The sequence below is a fragment of the Chiloscyllium plagiosum genome, unplaced genomic scaffold (assembly GCF_037043375.1).
Source record: "Chiloscyllium plagiosum isolate Xiang-an unplaced genomic scaffold, Cpla_swu_hap1 HiC_scaffold_20, whole genome shotgun sequence".
Taxonomy (NCBI): Eukaryota; Metazoa; Chordata; class Chondrichthyes; order Orectolobiformes; family Hemiscylliidae; genus Chiloscyllium; species Chiloscyllium plagiosum.
Window position 1 is genome coordinate 17,442,157 of NW_028270158.1, and position 18,841 is coordinate 17,460,997.

Consider the following 18,841-nt stretch of genomic DNA (forward strand, 5'->3'; position numbering starts at 1 on the left):
TGCAAGGATACTAGTGAGAGAGGTCATGTCATTTGTGGCTAGTTGGTGTTCATGTATCCTGGTGGCTAGTTTTATGCCCTTTTGTCCTATATAGTGTTGGACAGGGAGATGTAGTGTTTGTTACAGTCCTTGCATGGTATTTTGTAAATGACATTAGTTTTGCTCGTTGTCTGTATAGGACCTTTCAAGTTCATTAGCTGCTGTTTTAGTGTATTGGTGGGTTTGTGGGCTACCATGATGCCAAGGGGTCTGAGTAGTCTGGCAGTCATTTCCGAGATGGGACCCAGGGAGATAGTGAGGAAAGAGATCAATCTGAGACTGCTACAGTTGGGAAAAGGAGCGAGTCAAACAGTCAGGGCAGACAGGGACAAAGCAGAGAACAGGGTCGGACTGATAAATTAAACTGTATTTATTTGAATGCAACAGACCTAACAGTGAAGGCATATGAACTCAGGGCATGGTTAGGAACATGGGACTGGGATATCATAGCAATTACAGAAACATGGCTCAGGGATGGACAGGACTGGCAGCTTAATGTTCAAGGATACAAATGCTACAGGAAGGACAAAGGGAGGCAAGAGAGGAGGGGGGGTGGGCGTGTATTTGATAAGGGATAGCATTGTGGCTGTACTTAGAGAAGATATTCCTGAAACTACATCCACAGAAGTTATTTGGATGGAACTGAGAAATAAGAAAGGGATGATCACTTTATTAGGATTATATTCTCAACCCCATAATAGCCATCGGGAAATTGAGAAACTGATTTGTATAATTTCAGTTATCTATAAGAATAATAGGTTGGTAATGGTATGGGATTCAAAGTTTGTGCAAAGATTTGTAGCTCGGGTGCTCGTTGCTGTGGTTCTGTTTGCCGAGCTGGAAGTCTTTGTTGCAAACGTTTCGTCCCCTGGCTAGGCGACATCATCAGTGCTTGGGAGCCTCCTGCGAAGCGCTTCTTTGATGTTTCCTCCGGTGTTTATAGTGGTCTGTCCCTGCCGCTTCCGGTTGTCAGTTTCAGCTGTCCGCTGTAGTGGTTGGTATATTGGGTCCAGGTCGATGTGTTTGTTGATGGAGTTTGTGGATGAATGCCATGCCTCTAGGAATTCCCTGGCTGTTCTCTGTCTGGCTTGCCCTATGATAGTAGTGTTGTCCCAGTCGAATTCATGTTGCTTGTTGTCTGTGTGTGTGGCTACTAAGGATAGCTGGTCGTGTCGTTTCGTGGCTAGTTGATGTTCATGTATGCGGATTGTTAGCTGTCTTCCTGTTTGTCCTATATAGTGTTTAGTGCAGTACTTGCATGGTATTTTGTACACTACATTCGTCTTGCTCATGTTGGGTATCGGGTCCTTCGTTCTGGTGAGGTGTTGTCTGAGCGTGGCTGTTGGTTTGTGTACCGTTATGAGTCCTAGGGGTCGCAGTAGTCTGGCTGTCAGTTCCGAGATGCTCCTGATGTATGGTAGAGGTGCATACATCAGGAGCATCTCGGAACTGACAGCCAGACTACTGCGACCCCTAGGACTCATAACGGCACACAAACCAACAGCCACGCTCAGACAACAACTCACCAGAACGAAGGACCCGATACCCAACATGAGCAAGACGAATGTAGTGTACAAAATACCATGCAAGGACTGCACTAAACACTATATAGGACAAACAGGAAGACAGCTAACAATCCACATACATGAACATCAACTAGCCACGAAACAACACGACCAGCTATCCTTAGTAGCCACACACACAGACAACAAGCAACATGAATTCGACTGGGACAACACTACTATCATAGGGCAAGCCAGACAGAGAACAGCCAGGGAATTCCTAGAGGCATGGCATTCATCCACAAACTCCATCAACAAACACATCAACCTGGACCCAATATACCAACCACTACAGCGGACAGCTGAAACTGACAACCGGAAGCGGCAGGGACAGACCACTATAAACACCGGAGGAAACATCAAAGAAGCGCTTCGCAGGAGGCTCCCAAGCACTGATGATGTCGCCTAGCCAGGGGACGAAACGTTTGCAACAAAGACTTCCAGCTCGGCGAACAGAACCACAGCAATGGTATGGGATTTTTAATTTTCCAAACATTCACTGGGACTGCCATAGTGTTAAGGGATTCGATGGACAGGAATTTGTTAAGTGTGTACAAGAAAATCTTCTGATTCAGTATGTGGATGTACCTACTAGAGAAGGTACAAAACTTGACCTGCCCTTGGGAAATAAGGGCATGGCAAGTGACTGAGGTGTCAGCAGGGAACACTATGGGGCCAGTGACCATAATTCTATTGATTTTAAAATAGCGATGGAAAAGGATAGACCGGATTTAAAAGTTGAAGTTCCAAATTGGAGGAAGGCCAATTTTGGCAGTATTAGGCAAGAACTTTCTAAAGTTGAATGGGGGCAGATGTTGTCAGGTAAAGAGATGGATGGAAAATGGGGAGCCTTCAAAAATGAGATAATGGGAGTTCAGAGACAGTATATTCCTGTTAGGGTGAAAGGCAAGTCTGGTAGGTGTAGGAATTGTTGAATGACTAGAGAAATTGAGGGTTTGGTTAAGAAAACGAAGGAAGCATATATCAAGTATAGACAGCAGAGATCAAGCGAATCCTTAGAAGAGGATAAAGGCAGGAGGAGTATACCTAAAAGGGAAATTAGGAGGGCAAAAATGGACATGAGATAGCTTTGGCAAATAGGGTTAAGGAGAATCCAAAGGGATGCTACAAATACATTAAGGACAAAAGGGCAACTAGGGAGAAAATAGAGCACTATAAAGATCAGCAAGCCAACCTATGCCTGGAACGACAGGAGATGGGGGAGATACCTAACAAGGATTTTGCATCAGTGTTTACAGTGGAGAAGGATGTGGATAGATATAGAATGTGGGGAAATAGATGGTGACATCTTGAAAAATGTCCATATTACAGAGGAGGAGGTGCTGGATGTCTTAACACGCATAAAGTTGAATAAATCCCCAGGACCTGATCAGGTGTACTCTAGAACTCTGTGTGAAACTAGGGAAGTGATTGCTGAACCCCTTGCTGAGATATTTGTGTCATCGATAGTCACAGGTGAAGTGCGGTAAGACTGGAGGTTGGCAAACGTGATGCCATTATTTATGAAAGGTGGTAAGGAAATGTTGGGGAACTATAGACCTGTGAGCCTGACATCGGTGGTGGGCAAGTTGTTGGAGGGAATCCTGAGGGACAGGATTTACACGTATTTGGAAAGGCGGGAACAGATTAGGGATAGTCAACATGGCTTAGAGCATGGGAAATCATGTCTCACAAATTTGATTAAGTGTTTTGAAGAAGTAACAAAGAGGATTGATGTGGGCAGAGCGGTGGACGTGATCTGTAAGGATCTTCATGGAACACAGGTGAGCAAGGTTAAATCTCATGGAATAAGGGAGAACTAGCCTTTGGATACAGAATTGACTTGAAAGTAGAAGACAGAGGGTGGTGGTGGTGGAGGGCTGCTTTTCAGACTGGAGGCCTGTGAATAGCAGTGTGCCACAAGGATCGGTGCTAGGTCTACTGCTTTTCAACAGTTATATAAATTATTTGGATATGAACATAGGAGGTATAGATAGTAAGTTTGCAGATAACACCAAAATTGGTGGAGATCAGATGGGCCAATGGGCCGAGGAGAGGCGGATGGTGTTTAATTTAGATAAACGTGTTGCATTTTGGAAAGGCAAATCAGGGCAGGATTTATACATTTAATGGTAAGGTCCTGGGGAGCATTGCTGAACAAAGAGACATTGCAGTGCAGTTCATGGTTCCTTGAAAGTGGAGTTGCAGGTCGTTAGGATAGTGACGAAGACGTTTGCTATGCTTTCCTTTGTTGGTCAGAGCACTGAGTATAGGAGTTGGGAGGTCATTTTGTGGCTGTACAGGACATTGGTTTGGCCACTTTTGAAATATTGTGTGCAATTCTGGTCTCTCTGCTTTGGAAGGATGTTGTGAAACTTGAAAAGGTTCAGAAAAGATGTACAAGGATTTTGCCAGGATTGGAGGATTTGAGCTATAGGGAGAGGCTTAATAGGCTGGGGCTGTTTTACTGCAGCGTCGGACGCTGAGGGGTGACCTTATAGAGTTTTATAAAATGATGTAGGTTATGGATAGGGTAAATAGACAACGTATTTTTCCTGAGGTGGGGGAGTCCAGAACTAGAAAGGATAGGTTTAGAGTGAAAGGGGAAAAATTTAGAAAGGACCTAAGGGCAACTTTTTCATGCAGAGGGGTGTGTGTGTGTGTGTGTGTGTGTGTATACGGCATTTACAAGGCATCAGGATGGATATATGAATAGGATGGGTTTAGAGGAATATGGGCCAAATGCTGGCAAAGGAGACTAAATTAGGTTACGATATCTGGTCAGCATAGATGAGTTGGACACAAGGGTCGGTCTCACACTGTCTCTATGAATGTTTGTCTTCATGAGTTTCCACAGGTCCTGCCAACATCAATCAGAACACAGTCTATGATAGATTAATTTGTGTTTCAAATAATTTTCATTTTAATATGGTTACAGATCATCTCCAAGATTGGAGAACTGAAGGTCAATCCACAACAATCATTAGTTTTCCATCTTCACTCATAGGGAAAATGACCCTTGAATGGTCTGAATGTAGAGTGCTTGATGGATCACATTTCATGTGTATGCCAGAAGCATTTTGATGATGATGTGCCTCACCATCCCTTTGTGTGAGATGTGGAATGTGTTATATTTTTCCTCTCAAAACAATTTGTACTTCAGGCTGTCTTTCAACAAAGCTCACATTCCCCTCTGTTACTGGATGCATCTCTCCCAGTAGGTCTCACTTTCCCACAGAAAATGCAAAAAAAATCCTTTCATTTTACCTCATCACAAAATAATTTTTTTCTGCTTTTGCAACTTCCTTGTTCCCATGTTCATCAATAATACCATGGTTATTGTTCTTAGGATGTCTCTTATTTTTCCTAAATTGGACTCAGTGGACAGGCTATTAACCTTTGTTTATTGAAGTCTTACAATTTCCACATGATCCTAACAGGAATAAGAACAGTAAATCTATTAAGTATGTACATTAATTTGCAATGCACAGCACTGTGTGGAGTTTGCACATTCTCCTTGTGTCTGTCTGGGTTTGCCCCGGTTTCCTGCCACAGTCCAAAGTTGAGCAGGTTAGGTGGAATGGCCATGCTAAATTGCCCATAGTGGCCAGGAATATGCAGGCTAAGTGGATTAGCCTGGCAAATATGGAGTTACAAGAATAGGATGAGTCCGGGTAGGATGCTCTTCAGACGGTCGGTGTGGACTTGATGGGCTGAATGGCCTGCTTCCACACTGTGGGGCTTCTGTGATTCTATGATACTAGTTGTTTCTCAAAGAGGGACTACATTGCCAACTTTCTTTTATTTTGTTTCTATTACATTATTTACCTTATTATCCTTTCAAGACTTTGCGTTTAAATGATTCATTTTTGGAATTAGTGTCACTCACCCTGATTCCAACGTACGACAGATCTGCACTTTTGTCCGTTTTTGATGTGACTGTGAGGAAGGGTAGGAACCAAGTCTTTCCAAATCAAAAAATAGCATTTCTGGTACAGTGATAGGAAGGTTCTCCTGGATATCATGTGGGTTTTTTTAAGATGTGGGAAGGTTTATTTTTCACTGTGTACTAGCAACTGTGGCTATTTGTGGAATCCAGAACATTCCTGATGTTCTTTGAAGATTGCTATTTATTATTGCATTTGGCTTTGAGGTGATAATTGATTGTGAAATGATCCTTTCCTAGGTTTTATCCAAGTTTCCAATAACAACCCTCTGTTGTCCGCCCACTGTATATCGTATGCTTGTACAGAATGATCTTACCAGGTACCGTATTAAATTTCTGATCGTTCTTTGTTTCACATCCATTTTGGCAGAGCATGTATAACAACCATGCAAAAAACACGCTGTTGTCTGCATTCATGCACAAGACTCCTTCGGACCATTCACACCTTCTTCCCAATCTGGCACAATGTCCCTTTCTCTTCACTAATTCCCACATCATTGTTAATAACATTTGTTCCCTCAGATACATACTCTCCAAATTACTGTTCCTTTTTAACACCTTTATTACAGTTTATTCATACATATTAGTAAAGGACTGAACAAAAATTTGAATTATGTAATCATTGCTAGCACGTTCTTTAATTCTTCATTTCATCAACAGAAATGATTCAAACTTAGAAACCGGGAAGGGACTCATTCTAGCCCTGCATATCAAAAATAATGCAATATCACTGATCTAATTTGATTCTCTTTTGTAATCTGAATTTCTATGTTCTGAATTGATTTTCTAGATATCTTACTTGATCCACTTTCAATTTGAATGTTCCTATTTTTAAGAAATGAGAATTGTCCAGGTCTGAAATTCAAACTTCCAATAGACAATTATCTGTGTTCGGAAACCTCAGAAATCTGAGTTAGATTTGGAAACTGTAGAGGGTTCTAACTGACTTACCTGGATAGTTATGCAGGAAATGTTAGATGGAAAAATCACAATCCTAACTTCTGTGTAATTATATAACTGAATCCTCTGACTCTCCACTGACACCAATGCCTCAAGAAACTTGCCCACCAACCTCCAAATTCTTATCAACCAGTCCCCGCTTACTTTTTCTGACTCCCACAAAATGCCCCACCCAAAATTACCCTGTCTCCTGCCCAACCCAATTCCCCCTTAACCGGGCAAGCCAGCATTGACCCTTCAAATGCCCTACCCCTTGTCAAACCTCTCACCTGAACTGACCAGACTGCCCACCATTGGACTAGCACTCTTAATCTTCCAATGCCTACCCTAACCTATCTACCTCAACCTGATTTACCACCATTACCCAATTATCACCTTCCAATCTTATTTCTAATCCTGAAACCACCATCTACCACCCTACCCAAATAGCACCCTTGCCCCGCACCCATTTCCACCCTTATCTCTCAGCCACCTTTAATCCTTCAATTACTCATGCTATATAATTACACTACACACTTAGGTTCTCTCCTTAGCTTCTCAGGAGGCTGTGGGACATTTAAACTCTCTAACTGCTGGAATGCAACAGCTCATCCTGTAAAAAGACGGTGAGTCTTATGACTCTCCAAGCTGCTGTCTGTGAAGTTTCTTTTGCTTCATGCACTGTGGGATCTTCCATTGGGCAAAAATATGGGTCAGAAGACAGGCCCAAAGGAATCACAGACGTGCAACTTTTTGACTCAAGTCTTTAGATCAGAGTGGTGCTGGAAAAGCACAGCAGGTCAGGCAGCATCCGAGGAGCAGAATAATCAATGTTTCAGGCAAAAGCCCTTCATCAGGAAGGGTTTTTTGCCTGAAACGTCGATTTTCCTGTTCCTCGGATGCTGCCTGACCTGCTGTGCTTTTCCAGCACTACTCTGATCTAATCTCTGATTTCCAGCATCTGCAGTCCTCACTTTTGCCTAGTTAACGTTTTGACTCAAGCCAACAAGTTTCCAAAATATCAAATATAAACGTAGCTTAATCTACAATGGCCTGAATATATTTTTAACATTCTTATAAAAAAGCAGTATTTTAACTTTGGGTTTCAATACGTGGTATAATGGGAATTTCTCTAAACATACAACAAGGTCAGTGCTAAACAGTTACGGTATCATTTGTGGTTTCACTTTTTTTAAAATTTAGTTACAGGTTCAGAAGCCTCCAGCACTGTGTGACTGGTGGTGAGTCCAGCAGCCCTGAAGTAATGGCCAAATGGAAAGAAGAGACAGGCTTAGACATCTATGAAGGATATGGCCAGAGCGAGACTGTACGTGTTTTAATCCTGAGTAAGAGGTTTTGTTTACTTAAAGGAAGAAACCAACCAAACAGCTTTTCGTAATGAAGGAACATGCCCTGTAACATCGAAAAGCAATTTCTTGAACCTTAAGAAAAAGCATTGAATTAGCCAGCACGTAAAACTTCTTTTCTCCACTCCCAACCATCTCCTTCAATCACTCCTCATCTGTTCCCTGCACCCTCACTTCCACTGAGTGTGAGAAACTTATGAACCACATTGATATTGGGATTGAAAGCAGCAGTCCGATGTCAACAAATTTATAGCATTCTTGCCTCTGTTCCACAATGATGTGGAGGTGCCGGTGTTGGACTGAGGCAGACAAGGTCAGAATTCACACAACACCAGGTTATAGACCTTTAGGGCCCAATTGAAATCACAAGCTTTCGGCGTGCTTGTCAGGTGAGGAGCAACGCTCCGAAAGCTTGTGATTTCAAATAAACCAGTTGGACTATAACCTGGTGTCATGTGACCTCTGAGAATGGAGGAGTCTCACTCCAATGGTGGCTTCAGCATTGACATAGTTGGCACTCCAGCATGGAAATAATGGCGGTTACCTTGGTGACGCAGGTCATAGAGTCATAGAGATGTACAGCATGGAAACATACCCTTCGGGCCAACCTGTCCAGGCCGACCAGCTATCCCAACCCAATCTAGTCCTACCTGTCAGCACCCAGCCCATATCCCTCCAAACCCTTCCTATTCATATACCCATCCAAATGCCTCTTAAATGTTGCAATTGTACCAGCCTCCACCACATCCTCTGGCAGCTCATTCCATACATGTACCACCCTCTGTGTGAAAACGTTGCCCCTTAGGTCTCTTTTATATCTTTCCCCTCTCACCCTAAACCTATGCCCTCTAATTCTGGACTCCCCGACCTCCGGGAAAAGACTTTGTCTATTTATCCTATCCATGCCCCTCATAATTTTGTAAACCTCTATAAAGTCACCCCTCAGCCTTCAACGCTCCAGGAAAAACAGCCCAGCCTGTTCAGCCTCTCCCTGTAGCACAGATCCTCCAACCATGGCAACATCCTCGTAAATCTTTTCTGAACCCTTTCAAGTTTCACAACATCTTTCCGATAGGAAGGAGACCAGAATTGCACACAATATTCCAACAGTGGCCTAACCAATGTCCTGTACAGCTGCAACATGACCTCCCAATTCCTGTACTCAATAGTCTGACCAATAAAGGAAAGCATACCAAATGCCTTCTTCACTATCCTATCTGCCTGCAACTCCATTTTCAAGGAGCTATGAACCTGCACTCCAAGGTCTCTTTGTTCAGCAAGACTCCCTACGACCTTACCATTAAGTGGTTAAGTCCTGCTAAGATTTGCTTTCCCAAAATGCAGCACCTCACATTTATCTGAATTAAACTCCATCTGCCACTTCCCAGCCCATTGGCCCATCTGGTCCAGATCCTGTTGTAATCTGAAATAACCCTCTTCGCTGTCCACTACACCTCCAATTTTGGTGTCATCTGCAAACTTACTAACTGTACCTCTTATGCTCGCATCCAAATCATTTATGTAAATGACAAAAAGTAGAGGGCCCAGCACTGATCTTTGTGGCACTCCACTGGTCACAGGCATCCAGTATGAAAAACAACCCTCCACCACCACCCTCTGTCTTCTACCTTTGAGCCAGTTCTGTATCAAAATGACTAGTTCTCCCTATATTCCATGAGATCCAACCTTGCTAATCAGTCTCCCATGGGGAATCTTGTCGAACACCTTACTGAAGTCCATATAGATCACATCTACTGCTCTGCCCTCATCAATCTTCTTTGTTACTTCATCAAAAAACTCAATCAAGTTTGTGAGACATGAGTTCCCACGCACAAAGCCATGTTGACTATCCCTAATCAGTCCTTACCTTTTCAAATACATGTACATCCTATCCCTCAGGATTCCCTCCAAAAACTTGCCCACTACTGAGGTCAGGCTCACCGGTCTATAGTACCCTGGCTTGTCTTTACCGCCCTTCTTAAACAGTGGCACCACATTTGCCAACCTCCAGTCTTCCGGCACCTCACCTATGACTATCGATGATACAAATATCTCAGCAAGAGGCCCAGCAATCACTTCTCTAGCTTCCCACAGAGTTCTCGGGTACACCTGATCAGGTCCTGGGGATTTATCCACTTTTAACTGTTTCAAGCCATCCAGCACTTGCTCCTCTGTAATCTGGACATTTTGCAAAATGTCACCATCTATTTCCCTACAGTCTATATCTTCCATACCCTTTTCCACAGTAAATACTGATGCAAAATATTCATTTAGTATCTCCCCCATTTTCTGTAGCTCCACACAAAGGCCGCCTTGCTGACCTTTGAAGGGCCCTATTCTCTCCCTAGTCCTTAATATACCTTTTTGTCCTTAATATATTTGTAAGAACCCTTTGGATTCTCCTTAATTCTATTTGCCAAAGCTACCTCATCTTCCTGTTTTGCCCTCCTGATTTCCCTCTTAAGTATACTCCTACTTTCTTTATACTCTTCTAAGGATTCATTCTATCTATCCTGTCTATACCTGACATATGCTTCTTTCTTTTTCTTAACCAAACCCTCAATTTCTTTAGTCATCCAGCATTCCCTATACCTACCAGGTCCTTCAGAATGTTGTGGGTTCAAGCGACAGCCCAGGTTTTGAGCACAAAAAGAAATCAAGGCTGTCACTCTGGTACTGTGCTGTCAGGGACGCCAGATTTCATATGAAATGTGAAACCGCCTGGCTAAGTATTATTTCAACTTGCACTCAGCAAACCTAGCAAGGAGGAAGCTACATTCCAAACATCTTGGCTCCACTGACAGCTCTGAGGAGGAAGTCTATAAACCCTCAGAGGATATACACTGATGAGGCATTCACTGGCTCCCTCCACCAGTTGATAGACCTTCACCTTTGTGGGCATTCTATTTCACTTAGACTTGGACACATTCTAGCGAGCACATGACTAGCACCACTTCGCAGTCAGTGAAGGAAGCAGTGCCTGAGGTCACTGACACTGAGTAGACTCCCAGAGATCAGGTACTTGCTCAGGCCAATACAGAAAATGTGTGTGTCCTGTACTCAGCCCGAATTGAGATGGTCAACCTGCACAGAGAGAGAGAGAGAGAAAGAGAGAGAGAGGGGAATATCAGGCAGCAGGGCCACAGGCACCTAATAGGCTCGAATGAGAATGGAGGAGTCTCACTCCTATGATGGCTCCAGCATGGATGTACTTGGCCTTCACCATGAGTGGGAATAGTGACAGCTACCTTGGAGACCTAGATCCTTCAGAATAATCAGTGCTGCTTGATATATACACAAACCTGCCCTTCTAGCCATGAGCACTCAGCATCAATGGCAAGGTGAGAGGGTTACAAGGGACCATGGCCTCAGAGAGGAAATAGGGTGGTGCCCAGTAGGCATGCAAGGGGAGAAACTATCTCCTCCCAACACTCTCCTGGACACTTCCTTTCAATACACTCCAGATGTAACTTGCCCTTCCACCTCCCACATACCTGTGACCCTAATTTCTGCAGTGGTAAGAGGGTGAGCCCACAAATGGGCAAGAGACTCTTAGTCAGCACCCAGGTGCCCAGAATGGGTCTAATGCCTCATCCATATTTATCCTAGTGTTTCTTCAACTAACGAAGACCATTATGGATGGTAGCAGAGAGAATGAGATCAGAAGGTTGCTTTCGTTTGTAATACAAGCCACTGCATTTTCCAAATCTCTTTGTGGACAGCACAGTGGCTCAGTGGTTAGCACTGCTGCCTCACAGCACCAGGTTCAATTCCTGCCTTGGATGACTGTCTGTGTGGAGTTTGCATGTTCTCCCCACATCTGTATGGGTTTTCTCCGGGTGCTCTAGTTTCGTCCCCCAATCCAAAAGATGTGCAGATCAGAAAAACCAGTCATGCTAAATTGCCTAAAGTGTTAGATGCAGTAGTTGGGGTTGGAATGGGTCTGGGTGGGTTACTTTCTGGAAGGTCGGTGTGGACTTGTTGGGCTGAAGGGCCTGTTTCCATACTGTACAGTATGTCATCTAATCAAATTTGATCCTCCAGAAAGTCAGAATCTCAGGGATTCAGCTGTGGGTGCCCTCTGCTGGCTAAAAACAAAACCAGCAGATATGTTGCTTTGTTCCTGCAGCATTGACACTGACAGAAATATGCAAACCCGACTCCTTTTAAATCTGGAGAAAGAATTTCAATGAATACTCTGAAGTTTAAGCTTCCTAATTAAACAGAAACACAACACTATAGTTGCCAATATGGAATCTCTGACTGGAGTATTTGATTGAAATCGTTAAATCAGAGCAGAATATTGGATCATAAACAAGGAATTGAAATGCCTGTTTCCTGTAGGTATGGTTTCTTCTGTTGTATAGAATGTAGGAAGTGTATTCTTCAGAGGTTACAGTATATTGGAACAACAATTAACATTTCTTATAGGAAGCAGTGAGCCATTATTGTGCGCCACCATTATGTCTAGATGCTGCAATTTAATTGGGTTTACACCTGGCATAATAGATACAATTGGACATAGTTTACCCTGGAGAAATTGACTCCCAAATGTTATAAACAAGAAGTTGGACTAGGGAACTTTCTGCTCTTTCACTGACTATCTGCTCAATGGCTGGCTCATCACTTCTGGGATTTTCCATCAGCATTAGCAGAAGACATTCATGGGAGTGTTGTACAAAATGGTCTGTCATTTTGTGTAATTGCAAAGCAGGACTTGAGCATATGTCCCAGGTGCAGTGTCACTGTGGGTGTTTGTTTGAAAGGAGAGAGTGAGAGAGGAATTTAATCTTTGTAATTTAATCCTTGCCGCCATCTGGAAACCAGCAGGATACTCAGGGTTCCTCTTTTAGGGAAGGCCTACCACATTAATTGCACATCAGGCTTACAAGTGGCCAGCATTGCTTCTTTCATTGGAATAAAAGAGCATGGTAGTGGAAATCCACAAAGCTGGTCATCAATCAGAGACCAGCAGATCACCATCAATGCCACCAAAAGCCTCAGATTGCCAAGGGATGCCAGGCCTGAGGCAAATTAGGTTGCCAACAGGTGTTTAGGATGGGTTCAGCATAGTAGGAAGATCAGAGTCAAGGGCTTTCAGATGTCTCCCCACTTTCCCATTGCTTGGTCTCTTAGTCAGGCACTCAGTGGTGTCTTTAAACAAGGGACCCCAATCTGGGGACCCAGCAAACAAACATGACAGCGTTTATTTTTTGGTCTTCCCTCATGGTAACCTCCTCACCAACTGTTAGTTGAATACCTACAGTGGTAGGCTGAAAGCCCATCTACCAGCTTTCCCACCCTTGGTTTACTCAGGCAGAAGTGGCTATATCTACACACTACACCTTCTGCTCCAATCAGGTGAGCTGCCAAACTCATCAAGAGGGCATTCTATTCCACTGCCCCCAAAGGGTGCTGCCCCCAATCTCTACTCCTGAGTTTAATTATTCGAAAACTCTTGATTCCTGTAACAGATGTAAAAGGGCTCGACTGAGCTAAACCGAAACACTGTCCACTCTGAAATCTAACAGAACTGCTGAGAGGAGCACTGGACAGTTTAAGGCATTTGAGCAGACAGCTGTTGGAATCAGGTTCAGTCTCTTGCTGGGGACACTTGTTTTAATAATTCTTGTTAGTAATAGATTTTTTTAAAATTCTTTCATGGGATGTGGGTGTCATTGAGTAGGCCTGCATTTATTGCCCATCCCTGACTGCCCGGGGACAGTTAAGAGTCACTACATCGCCAAGAGTCACATGGAGGCCAGACCAGGTAAGGATGGCTGATTTCCTTCCCTGAACTACACTAGTATTAAGAGTGGACGTAACCTGTAGATAGTTGTTGAGGTGTAATAAATTGCAGCTTGTTATCTAAGACATGGGCTTCTTCTCTTATCCATGATTTATCTTTCACCATAGACTACTAGAAAGCCCCTATCTAACATTGGAATAAGGATTAGTAGCAATACTCTTCCTCCCAACTACAGGTGATTGATACCAATGACTTCTCATTGTGATTATAACAATCTTCAGCTGCCCAGAGGTGACTGGTCATGTTATACTGCAGCAAATGCTAATGTTCCACATAATTTGCTCTTCTCCTGAAACTGACTTTTCAATATTGCTATAATTATTTAAATAAGGGGTATAGATAAGGTGAATGAAGGTGTCTTTTCCCTAGTGTGGAGGATTTCAAGACTAGGAGGGCATATTTTTAAGGTGAGAGGAGAAAGATTTTAAAAAGCCATGGGGGCAATTGTTTTACATAGAGACTGGTTCATGTGTGGAATGAACTCCCATAGAAGTCGTGGATGTGGGTTTGGTTACAACATTTAAGAGACATTTTAGATAAGTATAAAAATAAGAAATGTGGCAAATGTGTGCTAAATGCAGGCAGGTGGGACTAGTTTAGTTTGGGATTATGGTCAGCATGGACTGTTGGATCGAAGGGTCTATTCCTATAGTTCTATGACTCTATAAGCCTGAACCCAGGAAATTGGCCAATCGGAGCTCCCAACTGCTAATGTTCTGCTGACTGCTTTCTTAGAAGAAAATTGTCCCCTTGCTATTTAAGAGGACAATATTTGTGACACAACTAGGGCATTTATTTCTCAGCTATGACTGATATATAGCCTGTTCTATGGCATTTGTTTCAGTGTAAGTGCAACACGCTTTCAACTTGTACACCACTACTTTATATTTCTTTGTTCAGAATTGTTTCACCCGCATTATATTCCTGAAATTATCTGGTTTCCCGTGATAACTCAATTTACACCAATGTTTGGAAATGTGTTTGTGCATTTAAAACATACCCCAAGTCCATTTAATTTCAGTGTTGGTTTGCTCAGCCCTCCCATTTATGATGTTAACAGCTGGTTCATTCAGATTAAATAGAGCTATGCAAATCGATACTGCAGTAGTGGAATTTTAAACAGAACTCAGAATGTAGTTATTTATTATGAAAATGTCCAGAAAATGATATATTTGAAAGTGATTAACAATGTGCTGTAAATTGGACACAAATGTTCTTGAAAGCTTAAGCATAATGACACAACTTACTGCCAATGGTGGCTGATGGGATGTTACAGTCGTTCAATGATTTCAGCCACATGCTTCTGTTTATTTTAAGGAAGTTAGAAAGCTGTGTAGGTAGTGCCAACATTTTTGCTCTCTACTTCAAATCTGAATTTTCTTAATTCAAATGAACCACCATATTACTTCTATCTATTGACAAAATTCTGTTGTTTCCATTCAATTATTTATTGTGCTCAAAATGTCAGGATTGATAGAAGCAGACTGTAACAGAAAGATGGAGAAATGTTATCATCTTTGGGGGGGAAATGCATTTTATAATCTCATCCATTTCTGCTGCTTGTAAGCCAACAATAGTTGCCATGCTGTCAGATCAAAAGTTCTGTGTTATCAGTATTATTTGAATTAGAATTACTCGAAGAATACAAATATAGCAATAATATCTCAGCAGATTTCAGAAGCCTTGCAACATGATTTGCAAATTGTAGACTGTGGAATAATATGCTGCAATATATTATACTACACAACAATACAGGTACACATGACTTTTCTATTCACTCATGGGCATCACTGGCTGGGCTAGCATTTATTGCAGTTTACTTTGCAGTCAAAGGAAGTAATACAGGCGAATTCCCCTGTTTTGCCTGTGAATGAAATTAGATCCTCAAGAGTGCAGAATGTATGTATATTTATTAAGATAATCTTTGTCAACGTGTTATTTATTTATTCCCTTGTGGGTATGGGTGTCATTGGCTGAGCTAACCTTTATTGCCTGTTCCTAGTTGCCCTTGAGAAGATGCTGGTGAGCTGCCTTTTTGAACCACTGCAGTCCATATGCTATAAGTAAACCCATAATGCTGTTAGGGAGGGAATTCCAGGATTTTGACCAGCGACAGTGAAGGAATGGCAATAAATTTCCAAGACAAGGTGGTGAGTGGCTTAGAGCGGAACTTACACATGTGGTGGTATTTCCGTATATCTGCAGGCTGTGTCCTTCAAGGTTGTAGTGGTTATGTTTGGAAGGTGCTGTCCGAGGGTCTTTGGTGAATTTCTGCAGTGCATCTGGCAGATGGTACACACTGCTGCCACTGAGCATCAGCAGTGAAGAGAGTGGATATTTGTGGGGGATGTAGTGCCAATCAACTGGGCTGCTTTGACCTGGATGGTGTCAAGCTTCTTGCGTGTTGTTGGAGCTGCACACATTCAGACAAGTAGAGAGTATTCCATCACACTCCTGACTTGTGTCTTATAGATAGTGGACAGGCTTTGCATCATCAGGAGGTCTGTTATCCACGGCAGTATTCCTAGCCTTCAAACTGCTCTTGTAGCCAAGTATTTATATGGCCAGTACAGTTCAGATTCTGATCAATGCTAATCCTTTGGGTGTTGATAGTGAGGGATTCAGTGATGGTAACGATCTTGACTATCAAAGGGCGATGGTTAATTGTCTTTTCTTGGAGATGGTCAGTCCCTGGCATTTGTATGGCGTCAGTGTTACTTTGTTTCCTACAGGAAGTAATAGAGGCCAACTCCCATTTTTTTGTGAATGAAATTAGTGCCTTTGGAGGACAGAATATACATAAACCAACATAATCTTTGTCAAAGTGTTATTTATTAATGCTGAAAAATGGGCCATGTCTGCATATTTTGTGTAATGTTCATTCCCAGGGCAGCTGATTTTTTTTTTACACTAACATTTGCTATCGTTTGAGTAAGGTGAACAGTTTAGAATCAATTTATGGTTGTTGTATACTGTGGATACAGTAAACTACAGCACAGACAAAGCCATGTGCAGTTACAGATCTGCTGATGTTTATCCAGTTTTATGAGATCTATGGCCAGCAATCCTCCACTGACAACTGTGGTTATATTCTTTTGCAATGGGCGGCACGGTGGCACAGTGGTTAGCACTGCTGCCTCACAGCGCCAGAGACCCGGGTTCAATTCCCGCCTCAGGCGACTGACTGTGTGGAGTTTGCACATTCTCCCCGTGTCTGCGTGGGTTTCCTCCGGGTGCTCCGGTTTCCTCCCACAGTCCAAAGATGTGCAGGTCAGGTGAATTGGCCATGCTAAATTGCCCGTAGTGTCAGATAAGGGGTAAATGTAGGGGTATGGGTGGGTTGCGCTTCGGCGGGGCGGTGTGGACTTGTTGGGCCGAAGGGCCTGTTTCCATACTGTAAGTAATCCAATCTAATCTAAAATTAATCTGGGACATACTTTATCCTGCTTTGGACTGTTAAATGCAGATTATAACAGTTTCTACTTTGCTTTCGTACAGGTTTTGCTCTGTGCAACATTCAAAGGCATGAAAATTAAACTTGGTTCAATGGGGAAGCCAGCTCCCGAAATTAACGTTCAAGTAAGTTCTAATGATCCATTCCCTTTCAATAGCCATTAAAGATCCAAATCCTGAGCTGCAGTGTTTTAGTTTCAATCTTTTCTCCCGTCAATTGCTCATTGTATTTCTGAAATTACAGCCAGAAATGACAGCATAATGCTCCAAAAAAAAAGCAATTCTTATTACGAATTAAGATGGTGCATTCCATATCCTTATGGATCTTCTAGTTCTTATGCCAATTGTCTTAATGCTGTACACTGCAGTGACTGACCTTTCTTTGATTGAAGCTACCAGTTTGAAAAGCTATGCCTCTTCCAATCTTTAAAAAAGCTTTTATTAATACGTCAGTGCTTGAAGAAATCTCCAGAGCATCCCAGAATATATTACAAACAACAAGTTACTTTTTGTGGTAATTCACTGTGGTTCCTCACTTTTCTGTAACAAAACAGAAAAATATATGGGTAGTAAAGTGCCTTAAACACAACAGTCAAGGGACCAATTCTTATGTTTTGTTGGTCTTGGGAGATGTTAACTGCAGCATCTCCTCTGCACTTTTCTAAATACTGCAGCACATCTTCGCTGTACTGAAGTACCAGCCTGGATAATGTACTTAAATCCACTACTTTCTAATTCCAAGGTGAGGCTAATACCAACGAGCCAAGCTAACAAGAATAAACTAAGTTTTAAATGCATTGAGAAAATCTGTAGGGTTGGTTTCGCTAATGTCTGCCTGGTGGAAATGATATAGATATTTTCCCATCAGAATGTACCTCAGATGTACATGACAGGGACCTCTCACCTTAGACATACCCTTGTGTAACACGGAAATGCCACAGTTCAATCACGCCATCAGTGCTGCAACTTCAGTATAATTTGAAATCAAAGGATTCCAACATGGTACCAAGCCTTCCAGAAGAACCTGGTCGGCTACTGCAATATGGCAAGACACCACAGTTTATATGTGCTGCAAGTTTCTAACATATTAGCATTTGGGAATTTCAATTCTAATGTACAGGTCTTTGGCTTTGGAGGGGACTGGTTCTTTTTACAAAGTTTTTATTTTAATAGCGAGTTCAAAACAGTCTTTCCTAAAAAAAACCATATGACTTAAGTTAAATATCTGAGCCAGCTGTGGAGTTATTTGTTGAAGTGTTTCAAAAGCTAAATTTCGTAGTTACCGAAGAAACAGTTGGCCAGGGCCAACAATCAGGTTTCAATTGAGAAGGCAAGGTTCCTACCAGCAGAAGGGCAGTTTAGTTTGTGGCAGGCTTCAGTCTATCAGAGGTGGAAAGTCATCTTAAACTACATTAGTAGTTCAAGTAGACAGGACATTGCGGTTAGGAAAAGTCAGTGAGGTGATTAATATCTGTTCATTTTGGGGAGAGACAGTAATGGAGAGAAACAAATTTGATAAAGGTGCAGGAAGACATTTGCAACTTTGTCAGTGGGCTGAGAAATTAAACACTGAGATGAATATCTGTAAAGAATAGTATTGAGAATTTTTCTTTTATTAATTCATGGAATGAGGGCATCACTGGCTAAGCCAGCATTTTTGTCTATCCCTAATTGACTAGAGGGAAGTTTAAGAGTCAGCCATATTGCTATGGGTCTTGGAGTCACA

General features: G+C 42.4%; 1 protein-coding gene across 2 annotated transcripts in view; it reads left to right on the forward strand.

Annotated features, from left to right (window-relative positions):
- LOC122560819 (acyl-coenzyme A synthetase ACSM3, mitochondrial-like) overlaps positions 1 to 18,841 on the forward strand; it is a 54,595-nt gene that overhangs the window by 23,713 nt on the left and 12,041 nt on the right. The window contains exons 6-8 of one of the 2 annotated variants that reach the window (XM_043711942.2): positions 5,788 to 5,867; positions 7,690 to 7,813; positions 17,161 to 17,241. In XM_043711942.2, the coding sequence (XP_043567877.2) occupies positions 5,788 to 5,867; positions 7,690 to 7,813; positions 17,161 to 17,241 (285 nt within the window). The remainder of the gene's footprint in view (positions 1 to 5,787; positions 5,868 to 7,689; positions 7,814 to 17,160; positions 17,242 to 18,841) is intronic. The other variant, XM_087997699.1, reaches the window with a different exon arrangement.